This window comes from Stylophora pistillata, unplaced genomic scaffold (assembly GCF_964205215.1).
Source record: "Stylophora pistillata unplaced genomic scaffold, jaStyPist1.2 SCAFFOLD_206, whole genome shotgun sequence".
Taxonomy (NCBI): domain Eukaryota; kingdom Metazoa; phylum Cnidaria; class Anthozoa; order Scleractinia; family Pocilloporidae; genus Stylophora; species Stylophora pistillata.
The window spans coordinates 150,358-178,206 of NW_028290922.1; the positions used below are offsets into that span (position 1 = coordinate 150,358).

The 27,849-nt window shown below is 38.8% G+C and overlaps 4 protein-coding genes and 1 long non-coding RNA gene across 7 annotated transcripts in view; 3 read left to right on the forward strand and 2 right to left on the reverse strand.

Annotated features, from left to right (window-relative positions):
- Positions 1 to 27,849, reverse strand: part of LOC148715612 (target of rapamycin complex 2 subunit MAPKAP1-like) — a 42,386-nt gene that overhangs the window by 3,572 nt on the left and 10,965 nt on the right. The window lies entirely within an intron of this gene.
- On the forward strand, positions 961 to 18,747 carry LOC111346279 (uncharacterized). 3 transcript variants are annotated; one of them, XR_015995932.1, is made up of 4 exons: positions 961 to 1,150; positions 1,360 to 1,453; positions 17,813 to 17,905; positions 18,333 to 18,747. It is a non-coding gene; the product is annotated as an uncharacterized LOC111346279 (long non-coding RNA). The 3 variants fall into 3 exon arrangements; XR_015995931.1 differs by lacking the exons at positions 17,813 to 17,905; positions 18,333 to 18,747 and adding an exon at positions 15,019 to 17,626; XR_015995933.1 differs by lacking the exon at positions 17,813 to 17,905 and having other exon boundaries at positions 962 to 1,150.
- On the forward strand, positions 18,960 to 20,731 carry LOC148715613 (uncharacterized). The gene has a single exon (XM_088746733.1). The coding sequence runs from the start codon at positions 19,098 to 19,100 to the stop codon at positions 20,604 to 20,606; it is 1,509 nt and encodes a 502-aa protein (XP_088602859.1). The 5' UTR covers positions 18,960 to 19,097; the 3' UTR covers positions 20,607 to 20,731.
- LOC148715614 (uncharacterized) lies at positions 20,896 to 22,973 on the reverse strand. Its single transcript, XM_088746730.1, has 2 exons — positions 22,767 to 22,973; positions 20,896 to 22,640 (listed from the first exon to the last, which is right to left on the reverse strand). The coding sequence occupies exons 1-2, from the start codon at positions 22,946 to 22,948 to the stop codon at positions 21,002 to 21,004; spliced, it is 1,821 nt and encodes a 606-aa protein (XP_088602856.1). The 5' UTR covers positions 22,949 to 22,973; the 3' UTR covers positions 20,896 to 21,001.
- Positions 26,096 to 27,656, forward strand: LOC148715615 (uncharacterized). The gene is made up of 3 exons (XM_088746743.1): positions 26,096 to 26,220; positions 26,939 to 27,086; positions 27,380 to 27,656. Exons 1-3 carry the CDS (start codon positions 26,113 to 26,115, stop codon positions 27,409 to 27,411), a joined length of 288 nt encoding a protein of 95 aa, XP_088602869.1. The 5' UTR covers positions 26,096 to 26,112; the 3' UTR covers positions 27,412 to 27,656.

Here is a 27,849-nt window from a genome sequence, read left to right on the forward strand (position 1 = left end):
ACACAACCTGGGCGTGGCCACTACTGCCAATCTAGATTTGGATTCTTATAGAACTATGTATAATCTTTCATTAAAAGTAAGTTTGGCTCTCATATTTTGAATTTGAAAATCTGTCAAATTTTCATGTCTCGTGTGGAATAGCCCATCACAGTCCTCAGCTTTTGCAGCATGCTGACCCTGTATGACTGAGGATTAAATAATATTTTTTTTCACTGAATAAGTGTGTATGGTTAAGCAACAAAACAAGACAATGTCAATAATAGAAACCTTGGGCAGTCAGGAGGGCAATGCTAGGGAAAACATTAAAAAAAATTACACTTTGTTCAAAATTTTGCCAATGGCTGTATGTGTGTACTGTTTGTAATGGTGTCACATAACTTCAGCACAACCCAATTCATGTGAGCAGCATAGGATTAAGTCCCGAATGAAAACTTAAAGAATTTGCCATCAAGGGTAAGCTCCTATAAGAAATGGAATATAGGCATTGAAGAAAATAATTAGTGAAAACTAAAGCATCACATTCCACATTTTGTGTCGTCCAACCACTTTTTGTAATACTGGCCAGTAAAATTAATGCATTTACTGGCCAGTAATTGATTTGAAATTGATTTAAAACTCAAAGGAGCTTTTTTATATTAATAAGATCAACCCGGAACTTAACAAACAATTACAGCATTATAACACTTTTCTAGCGTTTTAGTTCACACCTTTGATGTTTGGTGTCACGTTGTAATTAGTACCCGCTTTTGTATTAGATCATACTGTAAATATTTTATTCATCTACTTGTCTGTTATATAATTAATCACGTTCTGTTACTCATTGATTGAAGATGGCATAAGCATGCCGAAACATCTCTCTCAAAAAAGTTGTCTATTTCTTACAATATTTATCATACTTGCTACTACAACGAAAATGCAACGTCATCCTACGTCAAAGATATCCACAATGGTTTCTCTGAGACTCTTGCTGTGTCACACTACTTGATGAATCACGCGATCGTCACAGCGTTTTGAAAACTATCAGAAACAAAATTTCACAAAAAAACTGCCAGAAGAAGAGAACGTGATCTGCGATTTATGTGTGTATTCGAAATAGTCTCCATAAAAGCGTTCAGATTTTACGGAAACTATCGATAGCGTGGAGCCAAAGGTAAGTGTTTCGAAAATGAAAATGTGAGCTTCCTAAATGCCCCTCCTTAAAAATATTTGTCTGCGTCATTTAGCGACGAAATCCGCTTGTATATGTGATTTCATTTTAGCAAACGACTGAAAAAACCTTTATCTCACTTGATTTTCCTACTATTCCGATGATTGCTGATACATTGAAGTCTTACTGAGCTCAGAATACGCATGTTTCAGGCGGCTTATAACTGGGTAAAAACGTTATGCTTCCATGAGCACGAAGCAATGGCGGGTGGGCATCTGAGTGAGAGCTTCAAGTCAGCCGTTGGAGGTAAGCAAAGAGGATTTTATTGTACGCTGAGTTGACTTTCATTTTGAGCACTTTCTTTCTGCGAATTGCATCTTGAATGAAACACATTTTCACGACCCCGAGGGAATGTAAGCCGCACAAACAAGCATTTCGATTTCAATTAAGCCGATCATTACTGAAATCAAACATGAAATTCGTAATAAACTTGCTTCAAACTTGAAACTGCAATAAAGATGTTTCTGAGGGTGAAGAAAATCGCACACGAAAGTCAAACGATCGAGTGAATTTTACCGAGCTAGTTGAATTTGTCGAAAACATTCGAACAAAACCGCGTCATGTTTTGTAACGAATCGAAGTGCTGATCAGATTAGATGCTGGCTTAGTGCGGCGTTACACGCCTCGTGTAAGCCGCACAAGAAATAGTAGGATAGAACTTATCGGTGATGAAAATTGAACCAATATGTTGTGTTTGGATGTTTATTTATGCCGTCGATAGGATTTTTTGTGATAAATCGGCTTCGCTATATAATTATCTCGCAAGATTAAAAATACGTCCACAGAGATTTACTCTAAAAATCAATTTATCCTACCGGGCCCTGTTGTAGGTCGCGGATGTATTGCTATCTGATCAATTTACCATACCGGGCCCTGTTGTATAAAGGGGGATGTGTTGCTATCTGGCGGGTAGGTGATAGCAAAGCGTACTGCGCTATACACCGATATAGTTTTTTCCAGTGGATAGCATTATCCAGCCTTCGAACATAGTTTAACTATGCTTCGAACGACCGGGACCAGAAATGTTAGGGATAAAACACAGATATAAGAGAAAAACAGAAAATATAATTAAATGGAATTTATTTCTAGAATTTTGCCACAGGTTGAACAAGAAGGGAATGTGATTATATAGACTGTTTTGGTGGAATTCCGAATTGAAAAAAACTCCTTTTGTTTTTTACGGATGCGATAAAGCCTTATCTCGTCCTTAAATAATTTCACGATTTGTATACATTGTAAAACACGCTGTCGATAGGACTTATAAAGCTATGAGCTAAAGGAATCGGAATACTCCCTTAAATTCCCCTATTTTATATGCACGGAAAATTGAACCGGCCACATGGGAGATGATTTGCCCGGAACTCTGTAAGAAAAGGCCAATTTGATTTTCACACTTCACGAGACGTATCTTCACGGTCACGGCTGAATATGTCACGGTTTTTTAATGTCTTGAGAAGTACTAACGAGCAGTTTTGAAAGAGAAATCAGTGTTTTCGAGATAAAAAACTAGCGACAAAAAAGTGCGACGTTTCCACCTAGAATTGAATCGCAATGTTTGTTCAGTGTTGGTTTGGCTCCATCGCACAAGGTTTTAGAATCTTAAGAAAGTGTTAGAATAAATTTGACCATTGAAGTGTTTTTTTCAAACTGGCAACAATAAAGAAACAGTGCGATTTAATTCGCGCCAGATTATTTGTTGAGAGTACTAGTTCTTGTTATTATTATTCCATTGTTTTTGTCTGATAAATATTTTTAGCACTCTCTTACACGTTTTGTCACATTTTAGCATTCGCCATATTTTTACCCATTTCAACTTCTTCTGCATTTTTATGCTTATTTAAAACATTTTTACTGACTTGAAAATGACCTGGGAGAGGTTGAAACGTCGTGCTTTTTTTTATCGCTAATTTTTATCTTAAAATCGATCTCTAAGAAATTACTTATTGAAATCAGTGCTCTTAAAGTATTTTAAAATAGTTGAATGTAATACCCACACATGGCAAAATGTCAAGCAAACATAACAGAGTCGATTTCAAGTTAGGGCATGAAGAGCCCCTGGGGAAACTGTCTTGCAAGACTAGTTCCAAACGGTCGCACTCGCTCTGGCATCTGATTGGTGCCAGAAAATCTTTGTGTTTTTTTGCCCAATCAGAATTTTTCCTTTCGTGTGTTTTGACACGGACATATACAAGTAGCTCAGTTGCTCGCTATGTTTTTTTGGGCCGTACGACGGAGATTTGCTCGAGGTGAAAATTTTCAGTCTCAGTACACAATTTAAGAGAAATCGATCAGATTTTCCCCGAAAATCTTACCGGAAATTATACTGAATACTTTCGCAGGTATCACAAGAGATCGTGTTTTAAAATTAATTAAAAGTTGCGAGGTTCGTATACAACACGATGGCTGCAGGCATTGATATGTCGCTTTTAACTTTACCCGAGATTTAATCTTAAATCTTTCTAGATTTTTGGATAATTTCCTGTGACTGAAACTTTGCCAACCCCGTGAAGTTATTTCGTCGCACGGGCCACGCAGGTATGTCGAGCAACTGGCGCTTTCGCCTACGTAGCTTTCTGCTTTCTGTGCGCGCCAAAATCTAATCTTCGCGTTTTGGTAAAGTCTTTCACAATACGGGCAAGGTTGCAGAGAACGTTAACTTCGTGGACGACCTCCAGCAAGCGCTTAGAGAAAGCTTAGCTGTGTTTCCGGTTAGCTAATTTAAATCTGAGCAAAGACTTATGAACGAGAACATCGTGGGAAGGAGGATGACGAGCTTTGCCCACCAAAAAAATTTATGCAAATTAGGCTAAGCGGGATCTGAGTTCCGCCTGGTAACTATTAACTGTAAGAGAAGATCTCAGTTCGCGCCCACAGCACGTTCAAGGTGTTGCGGATGAAGTTTCTGTAATTACTTTTTGGCACTTTTCGGCGTCAAAATTGCATAGTTTGGGTAACCCAAAACCCTTAAGCTGACCTTTCTTGTCATGACACGAATGTTTTCCAGAAAGGGACACGCGGTAATGTCGGTGTCTCTCGTGTGCAGGCATTTTTCCAGGTAAAACCCTCGCGTGGAATCAACTCATGTTTAATTTAACGCTCCTTTTATGCGCACAATGTAAGCCAAAGCAATTTTATGGTTAAACGTAAAGATCAGAATATTTTCTTCTAAGGATGATAAATGATCGACGCTGAACTAAATTATACGTTGAAGAAAATGCAAAACAGCATAACATGTAAAAGAGGAAATTTGGAAAAATAAGAAGTTACGGAAACCATGAAAATCTTCGATTTTTAAGAAAGGAAACTTTTATAATTCCAAGCTAAGTAAGCTTTTCTAGTGTTTCATTCTTTAAGGCTTTGTGTAGAGTGGGGCCTTTGTTTTATAAACCGTAAAACTTAGTGACAAGTCGAAAGGGCTCGCTCTTGGTTATGATACCAAAGAGTAGAGGGACACCATGGTGATCTTCCAGGTGTTTGATCATCGTCGCCGCTCGTGGTGTACTTCGCTACTTAGGTGAGCGAGATCGACGTTCTTCCTCTCTTTAATTCTGACAGCTGTGTGAAAAACCTGATCCTTAATATGAAAAACGGTCGATTGTGCTTTTTCAGTGGCGGCTTTAACGCTCGTCCATATTCAGCGCTTATCCTAAACATGCATGGCATCTTTAGCTATCTACAAGACACGCTGCGATGTATTATTCGTCCATGTTCAACACAACAACTGCGCTAGTGAGATAGAGAAACGAAAGATCACATTGTTGCGCTCGAGGCAGAGTGCGCTAAGTTTGCCAAGTTCTACAATGGACAACAGATCGTACGGCCTCCCGCAAGAATAAGGACAAGGTCTATCAGTTACAAACAATGGATAAGTGGAATTTTAAAAAGTTTTAATTCGTCCGTGCATCGAAAGGCCGATCGTATGTAATTTTGCTCTTTTCCGTTCTTCACACACTCGAATAGCTGTTAAAATTAAATTTAATTGCGGGTTGTGCAGTCAAAATGTAACGTCGCCCAACATGGTTTTAGTTAAATCAGTGTCTTCTGAGGCGCTTCCACCAAAATAATTTAGAAGGGAACAACAGCGCTAACCGATTTAATATCTTCTCAAGAACATGTCAGAGTCTATTAAAACGCAGAAATTAAAAATAGTAAGAATTGGTGGTTCATGTTAAAAATCATTAAAGAACAGTTCTCAGTTTGGCTCGATAGTGCTGTCACTTTGCACTAGTTGTTCATAGTGACTTACTCATTACTTTCAGTATTTGTTCCAGCTTTTCTTCGACGAAAGAGGGGACATACAAGAAATCGCAATTCACCTCTAAAACAAAAATAATAAGCTCTTCTTCCAATTGGACACCAGATATGACTGCGTAGTAATAATTGCGTAGTACGCGAAGTTGCAGTGTGAGAAAAATGAGTGAGGAAAATAATTCTACCATTAGAGTTAAGAAAAGCTATCGGGGGAATATGGAGGTTGCTGCAAGTAGTAGCTGTTAAACTCTCAACAAGCTTTACAGGCGGCCAATTAAAGAGCATGGGGCAAGAAATCAAGCACGATTCTCACCCAGTAAACTAAAATGGTTGTTGGAAATTGAGATGGACGAGCAACCAGAGAGTTTGAAGTAATCTGGTGGCCTGATCTTTTCTCAGGCACTAAAAATGGGAAACTGACCTTGCGATTTTATGTTCCTAAAGTGATACTTTGATTTCAATGATGTGTAGTACACAGTCTAGTTGACTTGTTCGTCATGTTTCCATAAATTTAGTAGCTGTTTCTTGGCAGTTTTTGTAAGTTTGTTTTAAAAAACGATAAAATGTGTTTTGCATTTAGAGGAACAAACTTGTCTGTAGAAGGCTAAGATTAAACCCTGAATACAGCAAAATGACCCTGTTACATTAATGCAATTCATGTCTAGCTGGGCACACTATACTCTGATGCCCTTCATTCTGTTGTAACCAAATTCAGAGGAAAAAAAAACACCTGGAGAAACTCTTAGAGGGATAATATCTGTGGACTTTCACCATTTCTATGGTCATCAGGAATGACAGAATAAAGCAGTAACTGTTCACAAAGTCTTAATTCACTTAACTGAAAGATTAATGAGTTGGAGGGAACTATAGATCATTTTTTTCCGAGCATCTCTAATAGTTCATGATGGAAATAATAATAACATTGATAACAATAATAATGATAATAATGATAATAATAATAATAACAATGATAACAATAATAATGATAATAATAATAATTATAATAATGATAAAAATATTTACAATAGTTAGAGAAATAATGTTCATTATCCTGATGGTTATAATTCCTATGATTATTTCCATTAATCTAATCATTACTATTATCATTCATATTACTATTATGATTATTTCAATGTTTATCTATGAACAAAATAGTGTTATTGTTAGTCTAGCTGAATGAGTATCCAAGTGATTGAAACTGGGGCAAAAACAAATTAAGAAAAGACAGAAAAACACCGAAAACTGTTCCGGACTGCAATTCTTGAGCTGGCTCATTGTGAAAGGTTTTGGGACTTCATTAAGCTAGTGCTGTCTGTAGTGGGCTCTGTGTCAAAGAGAGAAGAGTAGCACCTGAATTAATAATAATAATACTAAGGACAATGATAGCATTGATTGACCAAAGTCACCCTATGACTAATAACAGATGATACGTGACAACCAGCATAAGCAACACACTTTTCAAAACAAAAAGAGCAAGCTAAAACTGCCATCAGATAAAAAATAACTGTCCATAAAAGACTGACAGCATAGAGCTGAAAAAAAAATAGGGACTGGTTCTGCCATCAGATAACAACAGTCCATAGACTGACTACCCAAGAGAAACAGAACAGATCGGTGGTTCTGCCATCAGATAACAACAGCCCATAATAGACTGACTACCCAAGAGAAACAGATCCACCTGTTAGTTCTGCCATCAGATAACAACAGTCCATGGACTAACTACCCAAGAGAAACAGAACTAGGCAGGTGGTTTTGAATCAGAAAACAACTATTTAAGACCTCTGTACAATGTGTCTTGGAAAATCTTCTGCATTCTAACAATCTATTGAAGAGACAAACTATCAGAAACACTTGAATTTCTATTTGGGGGGAGGGGGGAGGAATTAAATGAAAATCTACTTGCCTCAGCATGCCATCCTCACTGAGCAGCCTATTTCAATTTGAAAATGATGATCACAATCATAAAGATAATGATAATGATAACAATAACAAATCATTATTATTATCATTTTTATTACTATTATGATTATTTCAATGTTTATCTATGAACAAAATGGTGTTATTGTTAGTCTAGCTGAATGAGTATCCAAGTAATTGAAACTGCTACAAAATAATCTCAAGAAAAGCCAGGAAAACCCCAAAGACTGTTCAGGACTGCAAGTTTTGAGTTGGCTCATTGTGAAAGGTTTTGGGACTTCATTAAGCTAGTGCTGTCTGTAGTGGGCCCTGTGGCAAAGAGAGAAGAGTAGCAGCTGAATTAACAATTATAATAATAATGAAGACAATAATAGCATTGATTGACCAAAGTGCCTCCGACTAATAACAGATGATGCATGACAAACAGAATAAGCAACACACTTTTCAAAACAAAAAGAGCAAGCTAAAACTGCCATCAGATAAAAATAACTGTCCATAAAAGACTGACAGCATAGAGCTGAAAAAATAGGGACTGGTTCTGCCATCAGATAACAACAGTCCATAGCCTGACTACCCAAGAGAAACAGAACAGATTGGTGGTTCTGCCATCAGATAACAACAGCCCATAATGGACTGACTACCCAAGAGAAACAGATCCACCTGTTAGTTCTGCCATCAGATAACAACAGTCCATGGACTAACTACCCAAGAGAAACAGAACTAGGCAGGTGGTTTTGAATCAGAAAACAACTACTTAAGACAAGCCCTCTGAACAATGTGTCTTAAAAAATCTTCTGCATTCTAACAATCTATTGAAGAGACAAACTATCAGAAACACTTGAATTTCTACTTGGGGGGAGGGGGGGTAAATAAATGAAAATCTACTTGCCTCAGCATGCCATCCTCACTGAGCAGCCTATTTCATTTTGAAAATGATTCAATCACAATCATAAAGATAATGATAACAATTTAACAAAATCATTAATAATAATGATAATTATAATAATCATAACAATAACTACAATGACAAAGTCCGTGTTAGTCTGGCCTCTACCTTGCAGAAAATACAGCCCACCAACTCAAGCTGAATTCTTTAAAGGCATTGTATTGCAATTGGTCATTGAGGCACTCAAGCCACCTCACCACGACAAGGTACGAACATTGAGGTGGAAAAAAGGGTCTGTAAAAATTGACTCCATGCTGATTCGAGATGAGAAATCTGTGTTCGAAGCTTCTTCAGTTCCACTCCAAGGGAATTTACTCTAGCTGATCTTTCGGTAAGTTAGGAAGCGAGCTCTTCGGAGTCGTGACTGAGTTTGGCGCAAAAAGATAAATTTTTCGCGCCTTCGGGCTCAAAGTCTAGCGTGGCGGAGTTCACCAGATTTACGATAGTCATAAATCCCGCAGATTTAATAAGTTCGTCGGGGATTGTTTATTACGAAGAAGATAGACCAGCTATTAGACAGAACGTGAACACAACGTGAACGAGGTCGGGAATCCTGGCTAACCCCACTACTCCGAACGATGAGTTGGCCGGCTGAAGTTCCCGTGTCGCCACACTTTGGATTTCGTCGGGAAATATCTTAAATACATCGCATATGAAATATTTACGCAAAGAAACGTCACATACCTCTTTCAAAAGTAGATACCAATGCTTGCAAGGGTCAAGTGTGGCACTTGTAATCCTGCAAAGACTCTGCGTGGTTAAGTTAGCCGGTGGAAAGCCGCACGTCGAAAATCCGACTGCCTCTATGACTTCATTTCGAATGGTTTCGAAATCGAAAACATGATGCTTTTCGACATTTCGACATGAAAAATCTCGTCGAGGTTTAATATTATAATATTGGTAAGAATTTAACCAGGATACGAGGCCAAGTCGTGCGACCGCCACAGGTTTTGTACCAAAACAATAACATCGTGTACTACGATCGCAAAGCGTGAACACTGATCGATCCACCAAGTGACGCAATACTGGAAATTCGATACGGTTGTTATTCAGGTCGTGCGGCACATGAAAATTGCGATATCTTTTGGAATCGCACTAATGCATAAAGCGATATCGCTGACGTGAGTCGCGAGCAAAAATTATTGTTACGAACGTAATTAACGTAAATACAACTAGTGCTATGAAAATATGATCAAATATGAACAAATTTATAGAAAACGAATGTCTTCCAACTTTTGAATTGGAATTGAATTTTTTTGAAAATTGGAGAAAACCACTCACGCTCAAAAGTACAAGAAAACGCATAGAAAAAAATCAAAATGCCAGAGACGAGTGAAGAAAGCCAAACGACAGTTCTCGCCGAGGAAAACCAAACAAGCGTTACGAAAGAAAACCAAAACAGGTATCAATGCCAAAAAAGGTCAAGCATCTTTTCCCGAAATCCAAACCATTGTAGCCTATACAGACGACGAACTGGCCTCTTTTAGATACAACATGGTTTCAAAAAACACTAGACGGCAAATTCACAAATTCGAGTGGTCGCAAAACTGTCATCCAAGCGCTCAGTGATGATTTCGACCCAGTGGAGATATCAGAGCTCACTGGCCACTCCCATCCGGAATCCATATCCAGCTACAGCCATAATCCTCTGGAAAAACAGCGGCGAATGTCGAATAAGTTGGCCGCTTTCAACCCACGCCAAGCACGACAACTACCAACGGCTATTCAAGTCATGCTTTACGGGAGATTGTTCTCAATAGCTCAGCCACGCCAAGCAACACAGCAGCTCCTAGTGACCTTGGCGGCAATGCCAGTCGTTCTAGTTACCTGATGGCAGGAGCAGTTGGCGGAATGTTTACTGGAGTAACTTTTAATAATTCTCCAGTAAATATTTCCACAAACTTTCAGTCCAGCATTGACACCAACGAGCGACTCCTTGCGATGAAAGAAAAACATTTAAAATTGTGACTTTTAACTGAACTGTTTTTCGCCAGAGTTTACCGAGAAATTCGAGTCTTAATCATTATATTTTGAATACACTTCTTTTTACAACTGTAAAGCACTTACCGGTTTTTTGTAGATCTTGCTTTGATAACGAAACGCTTGAAATTTTCATTTCGCTTGAGGATTTGACCATTCAGTTGTTGATTGTCGGCGCCACATTCTGCCAAGTTGAGTGGTAGCAGGCAAATCTCTGTCTTAGATAACTCCGTATTGTGTACTTTTAGTTTTTTTGCTGAAGATTGTAAAATGTGAGGCACCGCTTTCTCCACGAGTTTGAAATAAAAGTGGTTTTTATTCTAAAAATATCTTGTTCCCTCCATTCGCCAGATATTGACACTTGACTTTGAAAGGGTTTCCATCGTTTGCACACTGGCGTGGCGCACAAAAATACAAAACATCTGGTTTCGCCCAGTGATTTGGTGGCTTTAGCTATGTGATGCAAGAAAAATTCACGAGGTACAATTAAAATTGTCGACGGTTCAAACGTGAACGACTTACCTTCCTTTCCCTTCCCGTAACAATGACAGATCTGACAGTTGACTTTAAAATGGCTTTCTTAAGGGCGCGCGTACGGAATAAAAACAAACAATAACATTGCCGTTTTAATTTCTTATTCTGTTATGCGATTCAAGAAAAATTCACTACCTGACTCGTGAATTCCACGTTAAATTTCACTTGAAAAATCGATATCGCACTCATCGCTTCGCGATTCGTGCGATATCGGTTTTTCGCGTGAAATTTAACGTGGAATTCACTCGTCAGGCAGTGAATTTTTCTATATTACTGTTTTATGGCAAACCATACCTAAATAATCATACCTAAATAATCGAAAGAGAGGCTTTTCGAATACGGCGCCTCGCCGGTATTGCCTCTTCTGTGAAAAGGAAGGATCTTTGATAGACTACGTGATTAAAAATGTCGTTATAAGGAAACAGGCAGAAACAGAGAAAACGCAGTATTTTTTAACCATTACGCGCACAACAAACTTCATTTCATTTCATGATTTTGATTTTCATCGCCAACAGATGACCCCGCGTTAACTCGCACGCAATGGCGTATCTCTTGTGGATTCGTGGGCGCTAATCTGTATAATTAAATTGTGGTGTAATTAATGTGATGACATCCACCCAACGCCTTCTTCCCCAAACCTCGGCATCAGTTTACGATGCCTGCTAAGAATTTTTTTCTTGAGCAAAGCTCGAGTTTTCGCACAATTACCGAAGGGGCTTGGAAAGAGTTTAATCATATTGGGGACAATGTCCCCAGGGGCTCTTTATGCCCTGACTTGAAATCGACCCAGCCCCCGGCCCCTGGCCCCTGCCTTGTGCCAGACATTTTGGAAGTGTAGATAAAAATACCGCCTCCCAGTTAGCTCAATGGATAAAGGGCTGAACTGTTGTACGGGAGGTCGAGGGTTCGAGCCCCGGCCGGACCAACGCTCAAGGTCTTAAAACAAGTGAGAACAATATGCTGCCTTTCTAAAACATCAAGAAATCGTTAGATGCTCTAGTCTTCTCTTTTACTCAGTCACATATCCCTAATTCATTAAGCAGAACTTAACGAGGTAAAGTACCCACACCTGATCCTAAATCATGGCCATTCTTACTGAAGATTCAAACGCATACTCTGGGTACTTATCACAAAAAAGACGTTCCTGATTTTGTTCACTATTGAGGAGAACTCTGTTTCTTTTCCTCGTGTTTTTCCTCTTATTTCCTAATAAAGATATCATTAACTTCTTATTGAGTTTGCAGCACTGCAGTGTGTCCCTGGAATACCTTTTTTGTTTCCTTTTTGTGTCATTATTATTCAAATATGCGATTCAAGGAAATTTCGTTACTTGACTTGTGAATTCCGCGTTAAATTGTACTTGAAAACCAATATCGCACTCATCGCTTCGCGTTTCATGCGATATTGGTTTTTGCGTACAATTAAATGCGGAATTCTCTTACCAAGTAGCGAGTTTTCCTCTAGAATATTGTATTTCCATTTCATGCGTGGTCTAATTCACTTCTTAAATGTAATCCTTGACTTTTCTTTCCAAAAAATTTTTTATTAAATTTGATTTAATAATAAGACTTAAATGATAGTTTTCTCATTGGTCACATCACCTTCACATTACAAAAAGTACTGATAATGCGTGAACCAGTTCAAGGACCAAGAAAGATCCCCCCTCCGAAAAAAAATTGTCGTTGAAAATATTAACTCTATTTATCATTACTCTACCAAGGGGTATATAGAGCTTAGATTGATCCCTAAGGGGTTCCTATCGCAAAGTACAGAGTTCTCTCTATCGAGGAGTTGGAGCTTTGCAAATCAAAATTGTTGTTTAAACACCCTCCCTAAATCAGAAACAGCTCTGAACAGACAATTTCATTAAGAGATTACACCCGATAAATCAAATTAAATCAAGTTTCAAAGATGAATTCGATTTTCTAGCAAGTTTGCAAACTAGTGCAACATCAAAAGAGATCCCGCACGAGATTATTAGGCGGGATCCTGGCCGGGAGAAACCCAGGATCCCACCTCATGTTTTTTCCTTGGAAGACAATAAAAGATCTTATAAAATAATTGGTCCTAAATGTTAAACGGTTAATATCTTAACTTTGCACTCATGTTAATCTCAGTTTTCTTGTCTGTTTGTTTTTTTTTTTTCTGCTTCGCACTGTAATACACATATTCATTTATTCCTAACTGTATCTTTTGTAACGTGATCTTGGTATTGGGAATAGTCGGAGTGGGTCGAGGCCTTGACTCCTGTGAGGAACTTTGAGTCCTATTGTCTTTTTCCCTCGTATTTTAGTCGTGATAATCTATTTTTTATTACTTCTATTGAACTAAATAGTGACGTAACAAATTTCATGCTCAGATGCAAATTATTATCAATGACTTATTTCTTTAAACAATTTTGGTGTCAAGAAATAATTTTCACTAGCATAGAACAAAGAAAAAACCGCGGCAGCGAGATTAAACCGCAGATTTTTAGATTCTGCGCGCTTAGCTGCTCTGACTGGGCTACTACACATAAAAGTCTATATATGAGTCATGTGGCCAATCAGGTCGGCGCTTATCTCCAGTTTCTGGAACATGAAGCGGCTAGTAGTATTTCTACTCCCCCTCCTAATCCATCGCAGGGTTATCTCCTGGCATTAAATTTGCCGGTAGCCATTGAAACACCTAGGTGAAGAGAGGCACTGTGAAAGGATAGATAGATAGATAGAGATAGATAGTTAGATAGATAGATAGATAGATAGAGAGATAGATAGTTTATTTGTAAAAACATTGCAGCCACTAAGCTGAATTGTGTATTTACAGTATAGTATATAATATAATATAGTAAGATAATATTTAAAATAATATCTTATAACAGTGAGTATAATATAATGATAATAAAAACGTTTTAAATAAATAATAATATTCCGTATAAATATGAAGAAAGCTTGCACTGTTAAAATATATACATCGTCATCGATCTCATTTACAAAACTCACCGAGCACTAAAATTCGTTGTTAATACATGATCTTACTAAAAACTCTTTTTGAAACGCTCGGTCCTACATTTGGGAATCGAAAAACGCCTTTTGCACCGGAGGTTATAACACGTCGGCCCTAACGATTGAAGTATTTTGTGCAAGCGATGGGCCGGGTCATTAGCAATCGAGAGGAAGGTCTTGTTACATAAGCTAGCGATGTAGTCGTTGATAAACATAATATTTGAAAGCTTTAAGGCCTCTCTATAGGCCAGGCCCGGGCAAATGATTGACAATGCCCGTTTCTCTATTTTCTCTAGATCTTCCTTTAAATACAATGGCAAGGCGTAGAAAAACGCAGGCGATGTGCAGATCAGGACTGACCTTATACAAGATGTATAAAAACGAATTAATTCATGCCTTGCGATATTGGCCCTTTTCAATTGCATTAAAAAAATACATACGTTTCAGGGACCGCGGAGGGGGAGGGGCTGGTATATGTAGGGCTACGGCCTCACCACTTTTTTGCGCCCCCGCCCTCACTTTTTGCGCTGAAAGAAAAATAATTACTGATTTTAGTCCTTTTTTCGATTTTGAATATGAAAAAGTTATTTTCAGTTGTCAGCCCTCTCACTTTAAACCTTGCTACGCGGTCTCTGCGTTTAAGAGCTTTCTTTATAGTTTGATCAATGTGCTTTAGTATTCCATGTTAGGTTGTTGGAGATCGTAACACCTAGTAATTTGGCGCTTTCAACACATTCTAGCTCTTGGTTATTTACAACTATAGGCGCGAGTTGTGGTTTGTTCTTTGCAAATGAAATCCCAAGGCTAAGCTCTTTACATTTTTCACTGTTTAGTTTTACTCTATTTTCAAATGACCACTCTACGACTGTATCTGCAATTAATTGGGAATTGCTACTTTCACAACGATCTCGGATGTAGTTGTATCATCAACATACTTCCAGATATTGCCTGCATTACTGATTTCTAGATCGTTGATGAGCACTAAAAACAACCACGGGCCTAGTTTCGTCGCCTGGGGTACCCCGGATGGAATTGATCCCCACTCGGAGTAGCATCCCTCTGAGAGTTTGATACTCTGGGAACGATCACATAGAAAATCTATGATCCAATTGATTATTTCTATCGGCAGATCTAATTTACATAACTTGTTAACGAGAATCCTATGGTCTATGAGGTCAAATGCTTTCTTATAATCATAGAGTGTAACCCTAACAGTTGCTACGTTGCCATCACATCCCTTGGTCCAATGGTGAAGCATGTGCATAAGTGCTTGAGTTGTGGAGGACTTCGGCACGGCTCCATACTGGCAAGGAGTGAGAACTTTAAGTACGGAAGATTTCACGTAGTCAGCTACGACACACTCTTCAGCAACTTTCGAAAGACACGGAGTGAGAGAAATCGGACCTAGATGCTTCTTTAGATCCTCCACCAGCTTCACCTTTGGCAATGGTGAGACATCAGCGAACTTCCATATCTTCGGGAGACGCTGTTCTTTAAACGAGGAGTTGATGATTTTAGAGACTGGGAAAGCCAACAGCTCAGCATACTCAGACTGCTCGATCTGGAATAAAGCGTCTAATGCCAAAGAACACTCTTCAATGTCCCTGGCCAAGGATCAAACACAGACTGCTCGATCTGGAGTCGGGCACACTAATCATGAGGCTACCACACTTCACCACTACTACATCCAGGTCACTCAATAGCTCTTATTCTAGATCAGCGTGCGCGGTTTAGTTGGACAGCGGTTTCCTATATTAGCATACACGAAAGAGAGGCTTTCAGGTCAAGCACCTCTGAAGACTACTCGAAGAAGTATATAAAAAGTTAAGATGTTGTGAAAGTTTGTGTAAAATATCATGATTAAACATTGTATAGCCTTTGGTTGTACGAGCTGAAGTTTCCGCTATCAAACAAAGACCATGTCCAGAATTCGCTGATAAAAATCCGAAGAGAACACTCCTTTAAGCAAAAAATATTTTTTATGCAGTTAGCATTTTGAGCCTGAATGCTTTAAGAAGTCTCGAGGAGAACAGCGAAAACGACTTAAACCGGAAGCTATCAAGTAGACACTCACACCGAAAGTGTGTTCTATCAGTGTTAGACGCTAGTTTGATTTTTTGCACATGACCATGTCTAAATAAGGCAAATGTTTTATTGTTTATGTTCTTATAATCTATAATGTTGAAGGTCAGAGAAATGTAATTTGAGTGAGCTATTCCGTAACACACCTCTAACTAACCTAGTGCGAGATGTGCCTTGTAAGTTACTGCCCAAGTTTTCTTCTGGTTGGATTTATGGCCCAAGATCCAACTGGAATAAAACAAGGTTAATTCCCTAACTTATAAAAGTAGTTTAGACCAAGGAAACAAAGTAGGAAATACATTTATTAAAGGCCGCTGATAGTTTCGAAAGAAACTACTTGGGGCTGCGTCGGTAGGGTTACCAAAATAATCTGGATATATCAACAAATTTGAAAAGGTAAATTGGCCACCGTAAGGATTACAAAAGTTGACGTTTCGAGCGTTAGCCCTTCGTCGGAGCGAATAGAGGAATTGTGGGTTGTGTGTGCTTTTAAAGGCAGAAAATGGAGCTACGTTATTGGTGGGAACATGGCAACGAGAAAAACAAGAATAAATTAGGAGAATAAAAAGCGTTCGTTGATCCCTGTGGGATTTAGACTGCCGGTTTGAAAGATGAGCTTTTCTTCAAGATTTTTACGGCTTTCCGTGCTACCTAAGTGCAAGGAAAGACCGCAAATTGCCATATGTTGCTTAGAATGATTAGGTAAATTAAAATGCCTAGCGACTCGTTTCGATGTGTCCTTGTCATTCTTTTCCACGTCTCGAAGGTGTTCTCGGAATTGGTCACCGAGTCTTCTGCCTGTTTCGCCGATGTATATCTTTTTGCAATAAGTGCAAGTTATGCAATAGATAACATTGGCGGAGGTGCACGTGAAGTGATCGGTGATCTTAATGGATCGTTTAGGTCCCGATATTTTATCAGTGTTGTGAATGAAAGGACACGTTTTGCATTGTGCACGAGCGCATTTAAAAGTGCCTGGTTGGTCATTAGTCTGAAAAGAACTTCAGACCAAAAAATTGCCTATGTTTTTGTCGCGTTTGAATGAAATGAGAGGAGGCTGCGTAAAGATAGTGCTTGCCTCTGGATCGTTTTGAAGTAATTGAAAGTTTTTAAGAATGATGGATTAAACTGAGTGGTTGTGAGGGTGAAACGTGAGAGTGAATGGAATGCGGTCTGAATCTTCCTTATGTTTCAATTGAAGGTAACGGTTTATGCACTAGTGTGTTTTACAAACCTACAGACTCGCATAATTACTTGTTATATTCGTTTTCGCATCCATCTCACGTTAAGAATTCTATTCCTTTTTCTCAGTTTGTAAGACTTCGTCGTTTATGTAGTGATGACTCTGATTTCCACCACAAATCAGAGTCAATGTGCCAGTTTTTCGATAAACGTGGTTACCCTGTTTCTGTCGTTCAAGCGGGTTACCACCGCGCCCAGCTTATTTATCTACATTCAGCACTACAAACGTCACATAAGGAAGATTCCATAAGACCCCAGCTAACTATAAGACCCCAGCTTGTTCTGTTTTCTTGCCGTAACTTAAATGTATTAATGTAGTTGTAATTTGTGTAGAATTTTGAATCCCTTGCTCTGTAAATCTTTTTATTTTACATTTTATAATATATGTATTAAACACTGCCCGCCTGGACTAGCCTTTGCTAACTGCGGGCAGTGCATATATTTTATAATATTTTAGTATATCATTAAACTATCATTAAACTATCATTAAAGGGCGTAAACCCCTGCCTACTTTTTGACTGAAAAGTCTCTTTACAGCCCAAAATGCCCTCTTCACTGTGTCTGTGCTGATAGGAGCCTGATCAACTTTCACGTTTGCGACGAGCTACTGAAAATTACGGTTTTCTAAAATGATATTGATATATCATATGCCCTTGAATTTTGTTATAGATGTTTCTGAAACGTTTTTTCCTGTTCAGACGACGAATGCCTCAGAAAAGAGGAATGTATCCCTATTACTAAGGTGCTGACCTGGAATTGCTGGTAGGTACACAGTTGTTGAGATGTCACGTAAAGAGCCCCTCAATTTATAAAGTGTCTTTCGGGGAGCATTGCGTGACATTCCCAAAAACTACTGCGAAGTATATTAAGATAACAATAGATTCCGTTGCCTGAATCGGCTAATATTCGAATACAAACGCCTCCCCCAAATGGCTAAAGCCATCAAATGTCGGAAACAACCTGTGCAAGGTAAACTTCGCGTAGTTTCCTACTTTTGAGGAAACTTGGATGGACTGAAAAAAAACCTGTGAATGGAAACCCTTTAAATTCCAAATAATAAGACGCCTATTAGGAAGCCATAGCTATGAGGAAAGAGCTTACTGGCTGAGGCAGTTAAACTTTACTAGAAGCTCCACAAATGTTTTGACACAGAGCACTCACTATTTCTCTCTTTATTTTTAAATTCCAGATGTCCTTGGCGTCGATACAAGAGTAAATTGCATGAACTCTACTTTCAAGCAAGTTTAGCAGGATTCGGATTTCGTTTAAGGGTATTTAAAAACTTAGTTTAACTTGTTACCAGGTCCCTTTTCTGCCCCTGCTGAGCCTTGAAAGGGCCTGGGTGAAGGGGAGAAGAGGAACCCTGGAAACGAATCGGGCAGGTACCTCAGCAGGTAGCACTCGCAATTTGGAACGAGTAACTGTGGTTTATATGTATCCTGAAAACAGCGAATGTAGAAAGTTTGATTAGTTTAAGCAATGTAGCAATTTACATCAGGCGTTTGAATCTCAATGTTTAAAAAATCTAAATGTAAACACGACTAAAGCGTCATTGTATCTTCCATTTAAACTAATTTGAAAATGAAACAAAAGTATTTTTCTGTGTTGGTTTAATTTGATCGTTTCTCCACATACAGAGACCAAGGGTTTTTTAGTAATGATCTGCCATTCTTTCCCAACTAATATTTTTTTCCCAAATGTTACCGCAGTTTTGTCCATTGATTATTCCCTTATTTTGCTTTCGTTTGGCTTTTTTTTATGGTTTTTTCTTTTTTCATTTTTTTTCTTGATAAGCCCTTCAGTACGAAAACTGACCAAGTTGAAATAATTCTTTCAATTAGCCATTTTCAAAACGAGCGGCGGTCTGGGTACGATTTGCCACCATAAAGGCTCTTGGGATCGTTTGGAGGGACAGCGTGAAGGTAAACAAACGCACAGCTGACGTGTGACAAACATGGCACACTATAACTGCTGTATTCCAGGCTGCACTAATAGTTACAGAAATGCACCTAACCTTCAGTATTATAGAATTCCAAAAGACCCTCATATACGTAGAAAGTACGTGGTTCTTATGAGGAACGAGACTCTGAAATTAGATTCTACGAGTACGCGGATTTGCTCAGTTCATTTCGATGGAGGAGAAAAACTTAGCAGAACGCACTTGCCTTCAATTTTTCCATGGACAAAACCGACAGCTCAACGTAGAGAACGCAAGAGGGCCAGTTTCGAAGATGTACTGAAAATAGAGCAAACCAAAAAAAGAAAAACAGCACTTACTCAATTACCACAGGAAGCGAACTTTAAATTTGAAGAACAGACAGAAAATATGAATGTTAATGCTGACACCAGTACCAGTGTGGAAATGCAAACGTTACTTACTGGAGACCAACTAAACAGTTTATACAACAGAATGCAAACAAGAGAACAAGAAATTGTTAAGCTTAAGGGAGAGATTCAGCAGTTGGAGAAAGAAAACAACAACATAAAAGAGGTGAACAGCAAATTACAAAAGGAAATCGAAAGCTTGAAGCATGCTTTAGATAACAATAGATTTGACATAAGCAAATTTAAAGATAAAGATGATGATATTGCATTCTACACCGGCTTTCCCGATTACAATGCTTTTATTCTTTGTTACAAAACTGTAGAACAAGCCTCTAGCAATATTAATTATGGGCACAAAAGGACCACCACGAACGGTAATGTTGGGAGACCCAGAGTACTTACTAAATTCCAGGAGTTTACCCTTGTTATGCTGCGCTTGAGGCTGGGTTTGTTTGAGAATGATCTTGCTCATCGATTTTTGGTTTCAAGATCAACTGTCTCTAAGATTGTAAATGCCTGGATTCCATTTTTGAGGAGGGAATTTGAACCTCTTATCATCATCCCCCCAAGAGAAGTACTTCAATGTTATAGGCCTGACAGTTTTAAGAAACTGTTGCCTAACGTAACAGTCATTGTCGATTGCACGGAATTTGAAATGGAGAGGCCATCTGCTCTTGATTCACAGTCTACCTGTTTTTCATCATACAAGTCAAGAACCACCATGAAATCACTGTTGGGCATAACGCCAAGCGGTGTTTTATGTTTTGTGAGTGACTTATTTCCTGGTTCAACCTCAGATAAGGAAATAACTGTTCTTAGTGGTTTTCTAGACAGACTAAATCCTGGTGACCAGGTACTGGCTGACAAAGGGTTCAATTGTCAGGATGAATTAGCTTCTGTTGGTGCAAGCCTTGTTATACCAAAATTTTTAGAACAGAAGATACAGTTTTCCACAAATGAAACAAATCACAACAAGGTGGTTGCTAGCCTAAGAGTTCATGTGGAGCGGCTCATGGAACGTATAAAGAACTGGCACATCTTCGACCATAAGATACCAATTACTATTGCACCTATTGCATCAGACATGCTTGTAGTGGTCTGTGCTTTGTCAAATTTTCAACCCCCTCTTATAAATTAAAAATTATCATGTAATATTGTTAACTGTCATGACACATGTTGATGATGAAACACGAAAACATTCATATTGCAATAACTTTCATTAAATGGTGTAATGAAATAAATTTTGTTTGGACCAAACAATAATATTGGTATTGAAATTGGAGTCAAATGAGTGATTCAAATTCAGCTTACTTTGGGGAGCAGCTACATCACACAATGATAGTAGGTTGGGTCATTTGCATTTTAGGTTTAGCATTGCAAATGCTTTGACTACACATTTAAATCTAGGTTTGCCAAAACATGCAGCGTATAGTATAATGATATTATTCAACATTGGACATGTTAAGAAATACAACTTCAGTTATAAGTTTTCTAGTAGATGAAAAAGAATAAAACTCTTAAAACAAAAAGCTCTCAAAACATGCGCGCATCAATTTTGGGGAGCCCATATTTCACACAAGGATATGAAAGTTCTGGTACAATCCAGCAGTTAAAAAATGATTCAAGTTTTGGGAATATTCTATCCCAGTGTTCTTGTGAGAAATAAACTCTCTCACAAAAAGGTGTGGAAGAGGCTGTTCCCATAACCACAAAGTCAGTCCATTTTTGCTCTGCCACAAACATTGCCTGTTGTACTTGAAAATAATATTTGTGTCTTGAGTTCAAAATCACAGATTCCTCAAACTTCTTGCAAATTCCTTTTCGGAGCAGAGCCTCCTCCAGACTTTCTTGCTTTTCCATCTGAATATATTTCACTTCAAGAAGACCCTTACTGTCTTCTGCAGAAGGGTCACACACTAATCCGTCTGGACTTGCTCCGAGTAACCCATGATGCTTGGAAATGAAAAAGCCACATTTTTCTACGGATATATCAGTAACCCCTTCCCCCTGCTTTAATAATTTGTAAGCAGCTATGATCCTGTCCTCCATTTCAAGTCCTTCTTGCATGTATTTACTCTGAAATGGTTTTTTGTAACCAAGGACATCTTGGATGATTTTTGTTGGTGATGTTGTTTCCCTTTGCACAGCTATTCTGTAACAATTTGTAGCAGTAATCCTGGGCTGCCTGTGATGATGCCACAAATTTGAGTTTGACTGCCCTCGTGTTTGCTCTTCTACTTTCTTTATTTTTTCTTCATCAAAATTAATGTTCCTCTTCACTTTCTCAAATCTCACTCTTAGTTCATCAGCTGATATTGGATGACATTTGATGGGTGAGATGAGTGGCTCTTCCAGATTATTTACCTTTTGAGGAAGAATATGTGTCCATCCAACAGCTCTCCCAGATTTCATTTGATATTCTTTTAAAGATTTATGGAAGTTTTGTAATCTTTCACTTGGCCAGACTTTTTTTTCTGATACACAGGTACCATTCTGTGCTGGACATGAGGCTAGCTTTGGCCTTTTTGCTTTCTTTTCTTTAGCATAATCATGTTTGACAAAGCTCATCTCAGAGATAGGTGTCACTGGACCCTTGCGTTTCCCTGGCACATTCCATTTACAAGGCTTAGATGTGCAGGACTCAGCTGCATCCGAATTTTTCCTTTTCGTCTCCTTAAAGCTTTGTTCAAGGGCAAACAATGTAGATGCCACATGGTTACAACGGCCATCAATACCAGCAGGACACTTACAGTGTGCTTTTAACACACAACCTATGGATGACATTAACAGAAAACAAGAGTATACTTTATCTTTTTTCATCGATGGCAGAACTTGGCTTTTTACATAATGTTTTCCATTTTGGTGCAGATGTCCAATGTATAAAACATGCCCTGACTTGAAGAAGTTAAATCCCTTGACTAGGGGCTTTGCAGTGGAAAGTTGTTTTTTACTTTCAACTCCTTCAATCATAAACTGCCAAACGGTTCCAAAAGCTATCTTAGGCAAATCTTTAAAATCAGGTTTGTATCCTTCTTTTGGAAAGAATTGGTTGAGCTGCGGCTCTTCCTCCTCCAGCACTCCAAGTTGAGCCTTCTTGCGGAGAAGGTGTAGTCCACCGTCTGGATCACGGAGATATTTAACGTCTAGTCCATGCTTAATGTAATCTTGAACTCTGAAAAATATGAACATGATATATGACTGGAATGAAACAAAATAAAACGACACAATTTCTCCTTCGATATAATTTAAGCTCATATGTACACCACTAAATGAAAATATACACCTCGAGTGAACCTACCTTGTTATCAATGCTTTCTTATTTCCCGTAGTCTTTGCTCCCCTGCACAGCAACCACCTTTTCAATTGAACGACGCTACATTGTTCTACAGTTTCGCGAGGAATTTTTGCACCAGGTATATCTTCTTCTGTCAGAATAACCTTGAGAGCGTCTCGCACGGTTGCATTGCTCTTGTCCACCATGTTCTTGCTGTCCCTCCAAACGATCCCAAGAGCCTCTAGGGTGGCAAATCGTACCCAGACCGCCGCTCGTTTTGAAAATGGCTAATTCCAGTTCTAGTTTAAAACGTCCTCTTTTAATTAATTTTTTCAGTCAATCTACCATTACTAAACGGCCTCTTTGTAATTAAAATAAAAGGCGATAGGAACTTAACTTGACAAAAAAAAAAAACACATCTACATTATACGCGAATTAACGATCTCTCAGCTGCACAAGATGTTGCTTCCACGCATTAGAAAACTACAGAACGGCCGCCAATTATAAATTCTTGCTGGATTGGTCGCTCGACGAACAAAATCTGTGGGATTCTTTTCGGTAAACTTAAAGGGCAACTATTTGGCTTTCGTGCTGCCAAGTTTTGATTCGAGGGAAAGTATTTAAGTGTTATTTTCGAGCGATTTTGGCAAGCATGTGTCAACAGAAGTTTCCCACCTTCCCGTATCTTGTGTACGTGACTCGGTGGTGATTTGGGCGTCAAGCTAAAACACATTAAAACGGCCTCAAATCGCGAAGAGAACAACACAGACCACTCTCTATGAAGGTAAGACTTTATTTCTTTGATTATTTCACACAACGTTACATTTATGGAGCTCAAAAGGAAGTCCAACAAAACCACTATACAAACTCTTTACTAATCCATTGTGAAAGAGCCTGTGACAGAGCTCGGGCCACCTGTGATTTAACAAATAGAGAAACTTTGACTGTGCTCTGTTCTGTAGTAAGGCACCTAGGAAGCGGCTAGAGCACGAAAGAAGTGTAGGAAGAAACACGAGACGTAGTTGAGTGTTTCTCTCCACTTCTTGAGTGCTCTAGCCGCTTCTTAAGTGCTTTACTACAAAACAGAGCACAGTCAAGGCTTCTCTACTTGTTTTATAATAAATAATCGGTTAAATTCCCCACACATTACTTGCAATTTCCAAACAAACTTTATTTTCAAAGCGAACAACAGTATCGTCAGCGTGCTCTATACTCTGGCAGAGCACGCTTACAATAAGCCAATAAGAATCCTTGTTAGAATGGACAACCTAATTCGATTGGATGAACAAGACCAAAGCTGTCAAAATGTCAAACCATCAAAAGCTATCCAGCAGAATCGCAGATCTTACTTAATAATTCGAATGCATAAAAGTGCATTTTTTGCGTACGAAAACCAGTATCTTTAGTAACATGATTAATGAAATCCGGCCGAATTTTGACCCATGAAAGCCTGGACGTTATCAACGTGACAATTTGAAAATAAAGGTTGTGATTGGAACTTGACATACTTCTGCGCTGCGTTGTTCTGTGAATAAACAACGGTCAAATTTACAGCAGCGGGAGGATTTTCTGAACTGGTGGCTGCATCATATACCTATCAATTTTTTCTGAGATATAAGCGTGAGATTTTTATCCTGGGAGTGCTGGGATTTTTGAAGACGACACGATCATTTCCGAAGATTCCCAAAGAAGTCCGAAGTCTTCCGAAGACGTCCAAAGTCTACCAAAGGCAGAGTGAGAGTGAGGTATCGTGAGGAAAGTATTGTCATTTATTCATTTTACATGTGGTTTTTGTTCCTTGCGTGGGTCTGAGTTAACATATATATTTTTGGAAACTGTGTCAAGCAAGACGGCAACGGCTCATTTTCCAATCAGGCGTGAGAAATTGGCTTGCAGGCGTGAGTAGGCGTGAGATCGAAGTTTTCAACCCGCAGGCGTGAGACTCACGCCTAAGGCGTGAGACTCACGCCTAAGGCGTGAGAGTTGCCAGGTATAGGGCCATCAGAGGAACTTGGCTGCGATGGTCTTCTATTCAATGCACTAGAGAGGATATCTGAACAAGCCCTTAGCTGTTCACTGGATGGCCGAGTGTTGTAATTCCTCAGGCTAGCCTCACTGCGATGACCAGACGACCGCCGTTATGTGCCGCGATGGAACTTGCGCTTTGGACCACAGCGTAATTGCAGTGGCTCTGACGCTATGGTTTGTGTAGATTCTTAAAAGAGACGCTGGTTCTTGAGTGCTCTAGCCGCTTCCCTAGAGAAAAATTTGGGATTTGGTCCGCCATGTTACAAATTGGCAGATGGCGTGACAGCTTCAACTCCATGTTCTATACTCTGATAGAGCACGCACTTTCAACTAATGACACCACGCGTTATATCCGAACTTTATTATAATATATAATAGAAAGCTACAAGGTATACATGTTCTGATGGATAAAGTTAAAAGTGGACTTACACCGACGCACTTAACAGATCTATTCCAATTAAACTGTGAACAAGAAAGAAAATATGATCCGTGACCGTCAGGCGGGTGCGTTATCGCACTGTCGCTCATGGCAAGCACTCGATCAGCTATTTGGGGCCATCACTCTGGGAGAAGCCAACCGAAAAGGAAAGGACAATCAATCAGAATTCAGAGCGATGATACGAAAGAAAGATTTATCAGCTGAAGTCAATGGATGTGGAACAAATTGTTAGCTCTGCACAACTTGAGTATGAATGTCCTAAAATATGTTAATAGTTTTGATTGTAAATAGTATTGTAGCAAATTGAAGAGATTTGTTAAGATCTAAATAGTAGTTATGAGTGCATCTATTCTTAGGGATCATACTAGAATTGATTATTATTAATTAACTAATATTGTAAGAAATAGACAACTTTTTTAAGAGACATGTTTCGGCATGCTTATGAAATCTTCAATCAATGAGTATGTGAACGTGATGAATTATATAACAGACAAGTAGATGAATATTTATCTACCTGTCTGTTATATACTCACGTTCTGTTACTCATTGATTGAAGATGGCATAAGCATGCCGAAACATGTCTCTCAAAAAAGTTGTCTATCTCTTACAATATTTATCATACTTGCTACTACTACGTCCTTATGGAATTAATTAATACTTTATTCAATATTTTAATCAGTATTAATTGATAATCATTTCATCAATATTTTATTATTTAATCAATATTTTTATCAAATTTGCAACGTACTGTATGTGTTAGAGTGTCCCCTATCAGTGCCTTGGCGTTGGAACCACTAGACACAGAAATAAAGGTTATGTGTGTATGTATGTATTAACCTGGTTAAGTGTTTTGAACCTGTTTTTTTTTTCTATGCTTTACAGAATCGAAGGCGACTGAGATACATGGCGAATACAAAGATTTTTATTTTCTTTGCACTGTTGGCTTGGGCAGCCAGCGCATTTGGGAGGCCAGTAGTAACTTCGGAGGAAAGAGAGATTGATAATCATCAGGTACGTTGTCGTACATTTCTTAACATTAAGGGCGTGTCCATCTATCCTAAGAGAAAGATAAAAGAATCGGCAATAATGGGCTCCAGAATTGGCTCAATTTGTCCGAAAACGTTTTTTTTTTTTGTTTTTTTTTTGTTTTAACTTAAACACCTGTCGAAGTGGATGCATTTGAAGGAGCTGTGGAGCTTTTGTAAACGCTGATGTGTCTGCTCTTTGCATTTTTGGCAAGGAAATAAGACAGTAATGCGCACGCTCAATGAATGCACTTTTTCTGTTGACGTCACCAGATCCACTTGTTTTCACTTTTATGATCAGTGAGTATAAACTATTAACCGAAGTAGGGGTGGGTAGCAGTGGATATTTACTGAGCTGCAAATGTTTACGCATAAATTAAAACAGTAAGATAATACAACACTTAAAGATGATTTTAACTCACTAACTCCTGAAACGAATGCAATATTTTCGGGTGCATATCTTGCGTGAGTTGGTCTAAGTTAAATGGCGAAGGATTTTCAAAGTTGAGTTGCCATCTACAGCGCATCTTCAACGCTGTGCACCGTTTAACCAAAACCAACCATCCCCCTCCCCCCACCACACACACGCACACACACACACACACGCACACACACACATACACACACACACGCGCGCACACGAACAAACACACGCACAACAACATTTTTTTTTCGAAACTATGTAAGCTTTTAAATCTCTTCAGGATGGTACATTTGAAACTATTGACACAGATGGAGATGGTGGTATTACGCCGGATGAGTTGCCAGAAGGACTTGATATCTCTCTGCTAATTGCTAACCGATATGTGGTAGCTTTTGACACGAATCGAGACGGAGAGCTTGATTCTGAGGGTAAGACAAAAACTAAAATTCATATACACTAAAAGCAGTCCCTTTGCTCAGTGCGAATCCTTTATTACCCAATGCAAGTCTGTAAATATCAAAGAAAATGATGTCTCCATATTCTCGTTCCCACAGCCATTCGGTTGCTCTGGCTACGCGACCAAAGGAAAAAGGAATATGGAAACGAGAATGAGGCTCTTATTTTTTTACGATGCCAATCTCTGTTAACTCACACAACGGAATGCGCCGCTTAAAATTGTCTCATGGCCTAAAGTTATCCCCAAATTGAACTTATTTTGCAGTATTTTCAAACTTACCACTACATGAACAGTGATGCTATAGTTAAACCTCAATAAATGGGTGTAGTTTACAAGAAAGTGCCAGGAAGTACCCACAAAAAGACTTACATATCTATGCATGGTGTAAGACTTCAAGCTCTATTTGGTTGTAATAAATACTATAAATGCAGCTATTTGGGAGATGTTGTCTGAGCTTTGATTTTAATGTTTCTTACTCACAAACCTGTTAAACAACAAATAAAACATGGGGCGAATGTGCTTCCTAATAAGGCTACGTTCACACCTGGTGTCCGAGATTTAGTGATTGCGAACTTCCCGTTTAACTGGTCGCGAGTTTTGAGATTTTCAAGGGATTTAATATTCCGCTCCGTCCCGATTGAGATAGACTTCTAGGTGCATTAAATGAAGAGTAGATCTACGGAAGGATACTTGATTTGGAAAACGAGGGTCTCATCACCTTAAAGCGACGGAAG

Coding starts and splice junctions, on each gene's coding strand:
- LOC148715614 (XM_088746730.1), bottom strand. CDS start 22,948: ATGGTGGACAAGAGCAATGCAACCGTGCGAGACGCTCTCAAGGTTATT. Junction 22,641..22,766: donor AAGAAAGCATTGATAACAAG/GTAGGTTCACTC, acceptor CATATTTTTCAG/AGTTCAAGATTACATTAAGC.
- LOC148715613 (XM_088746733.1), top strand. CDS start 19,098: ATGGCACACTATAACTGCTGTATTCCAGGCTGCACTAATAGTTACAGA.
- LOC148715615 (XM_088746743.1), top strand. CDS start 26,113: ATGGCGAATACAAAGATTTTTATTTTCTTTGCACTGTTGGCTTGGGCA. Junction 26,221..26,938: donor GAGAGATTGATAATCATCAG/GTACGTTGTCGT, acceptor AAATCTCTTCAG/GATGGTACATTTGAAACTAT. Junction 27,087..27,379: donor CGGAGAGCTTGATTCTGAGG/GTAAGACAAAAA, acceptor CTTATTTTGCAG/TATTTTCAAACTTACCACTA.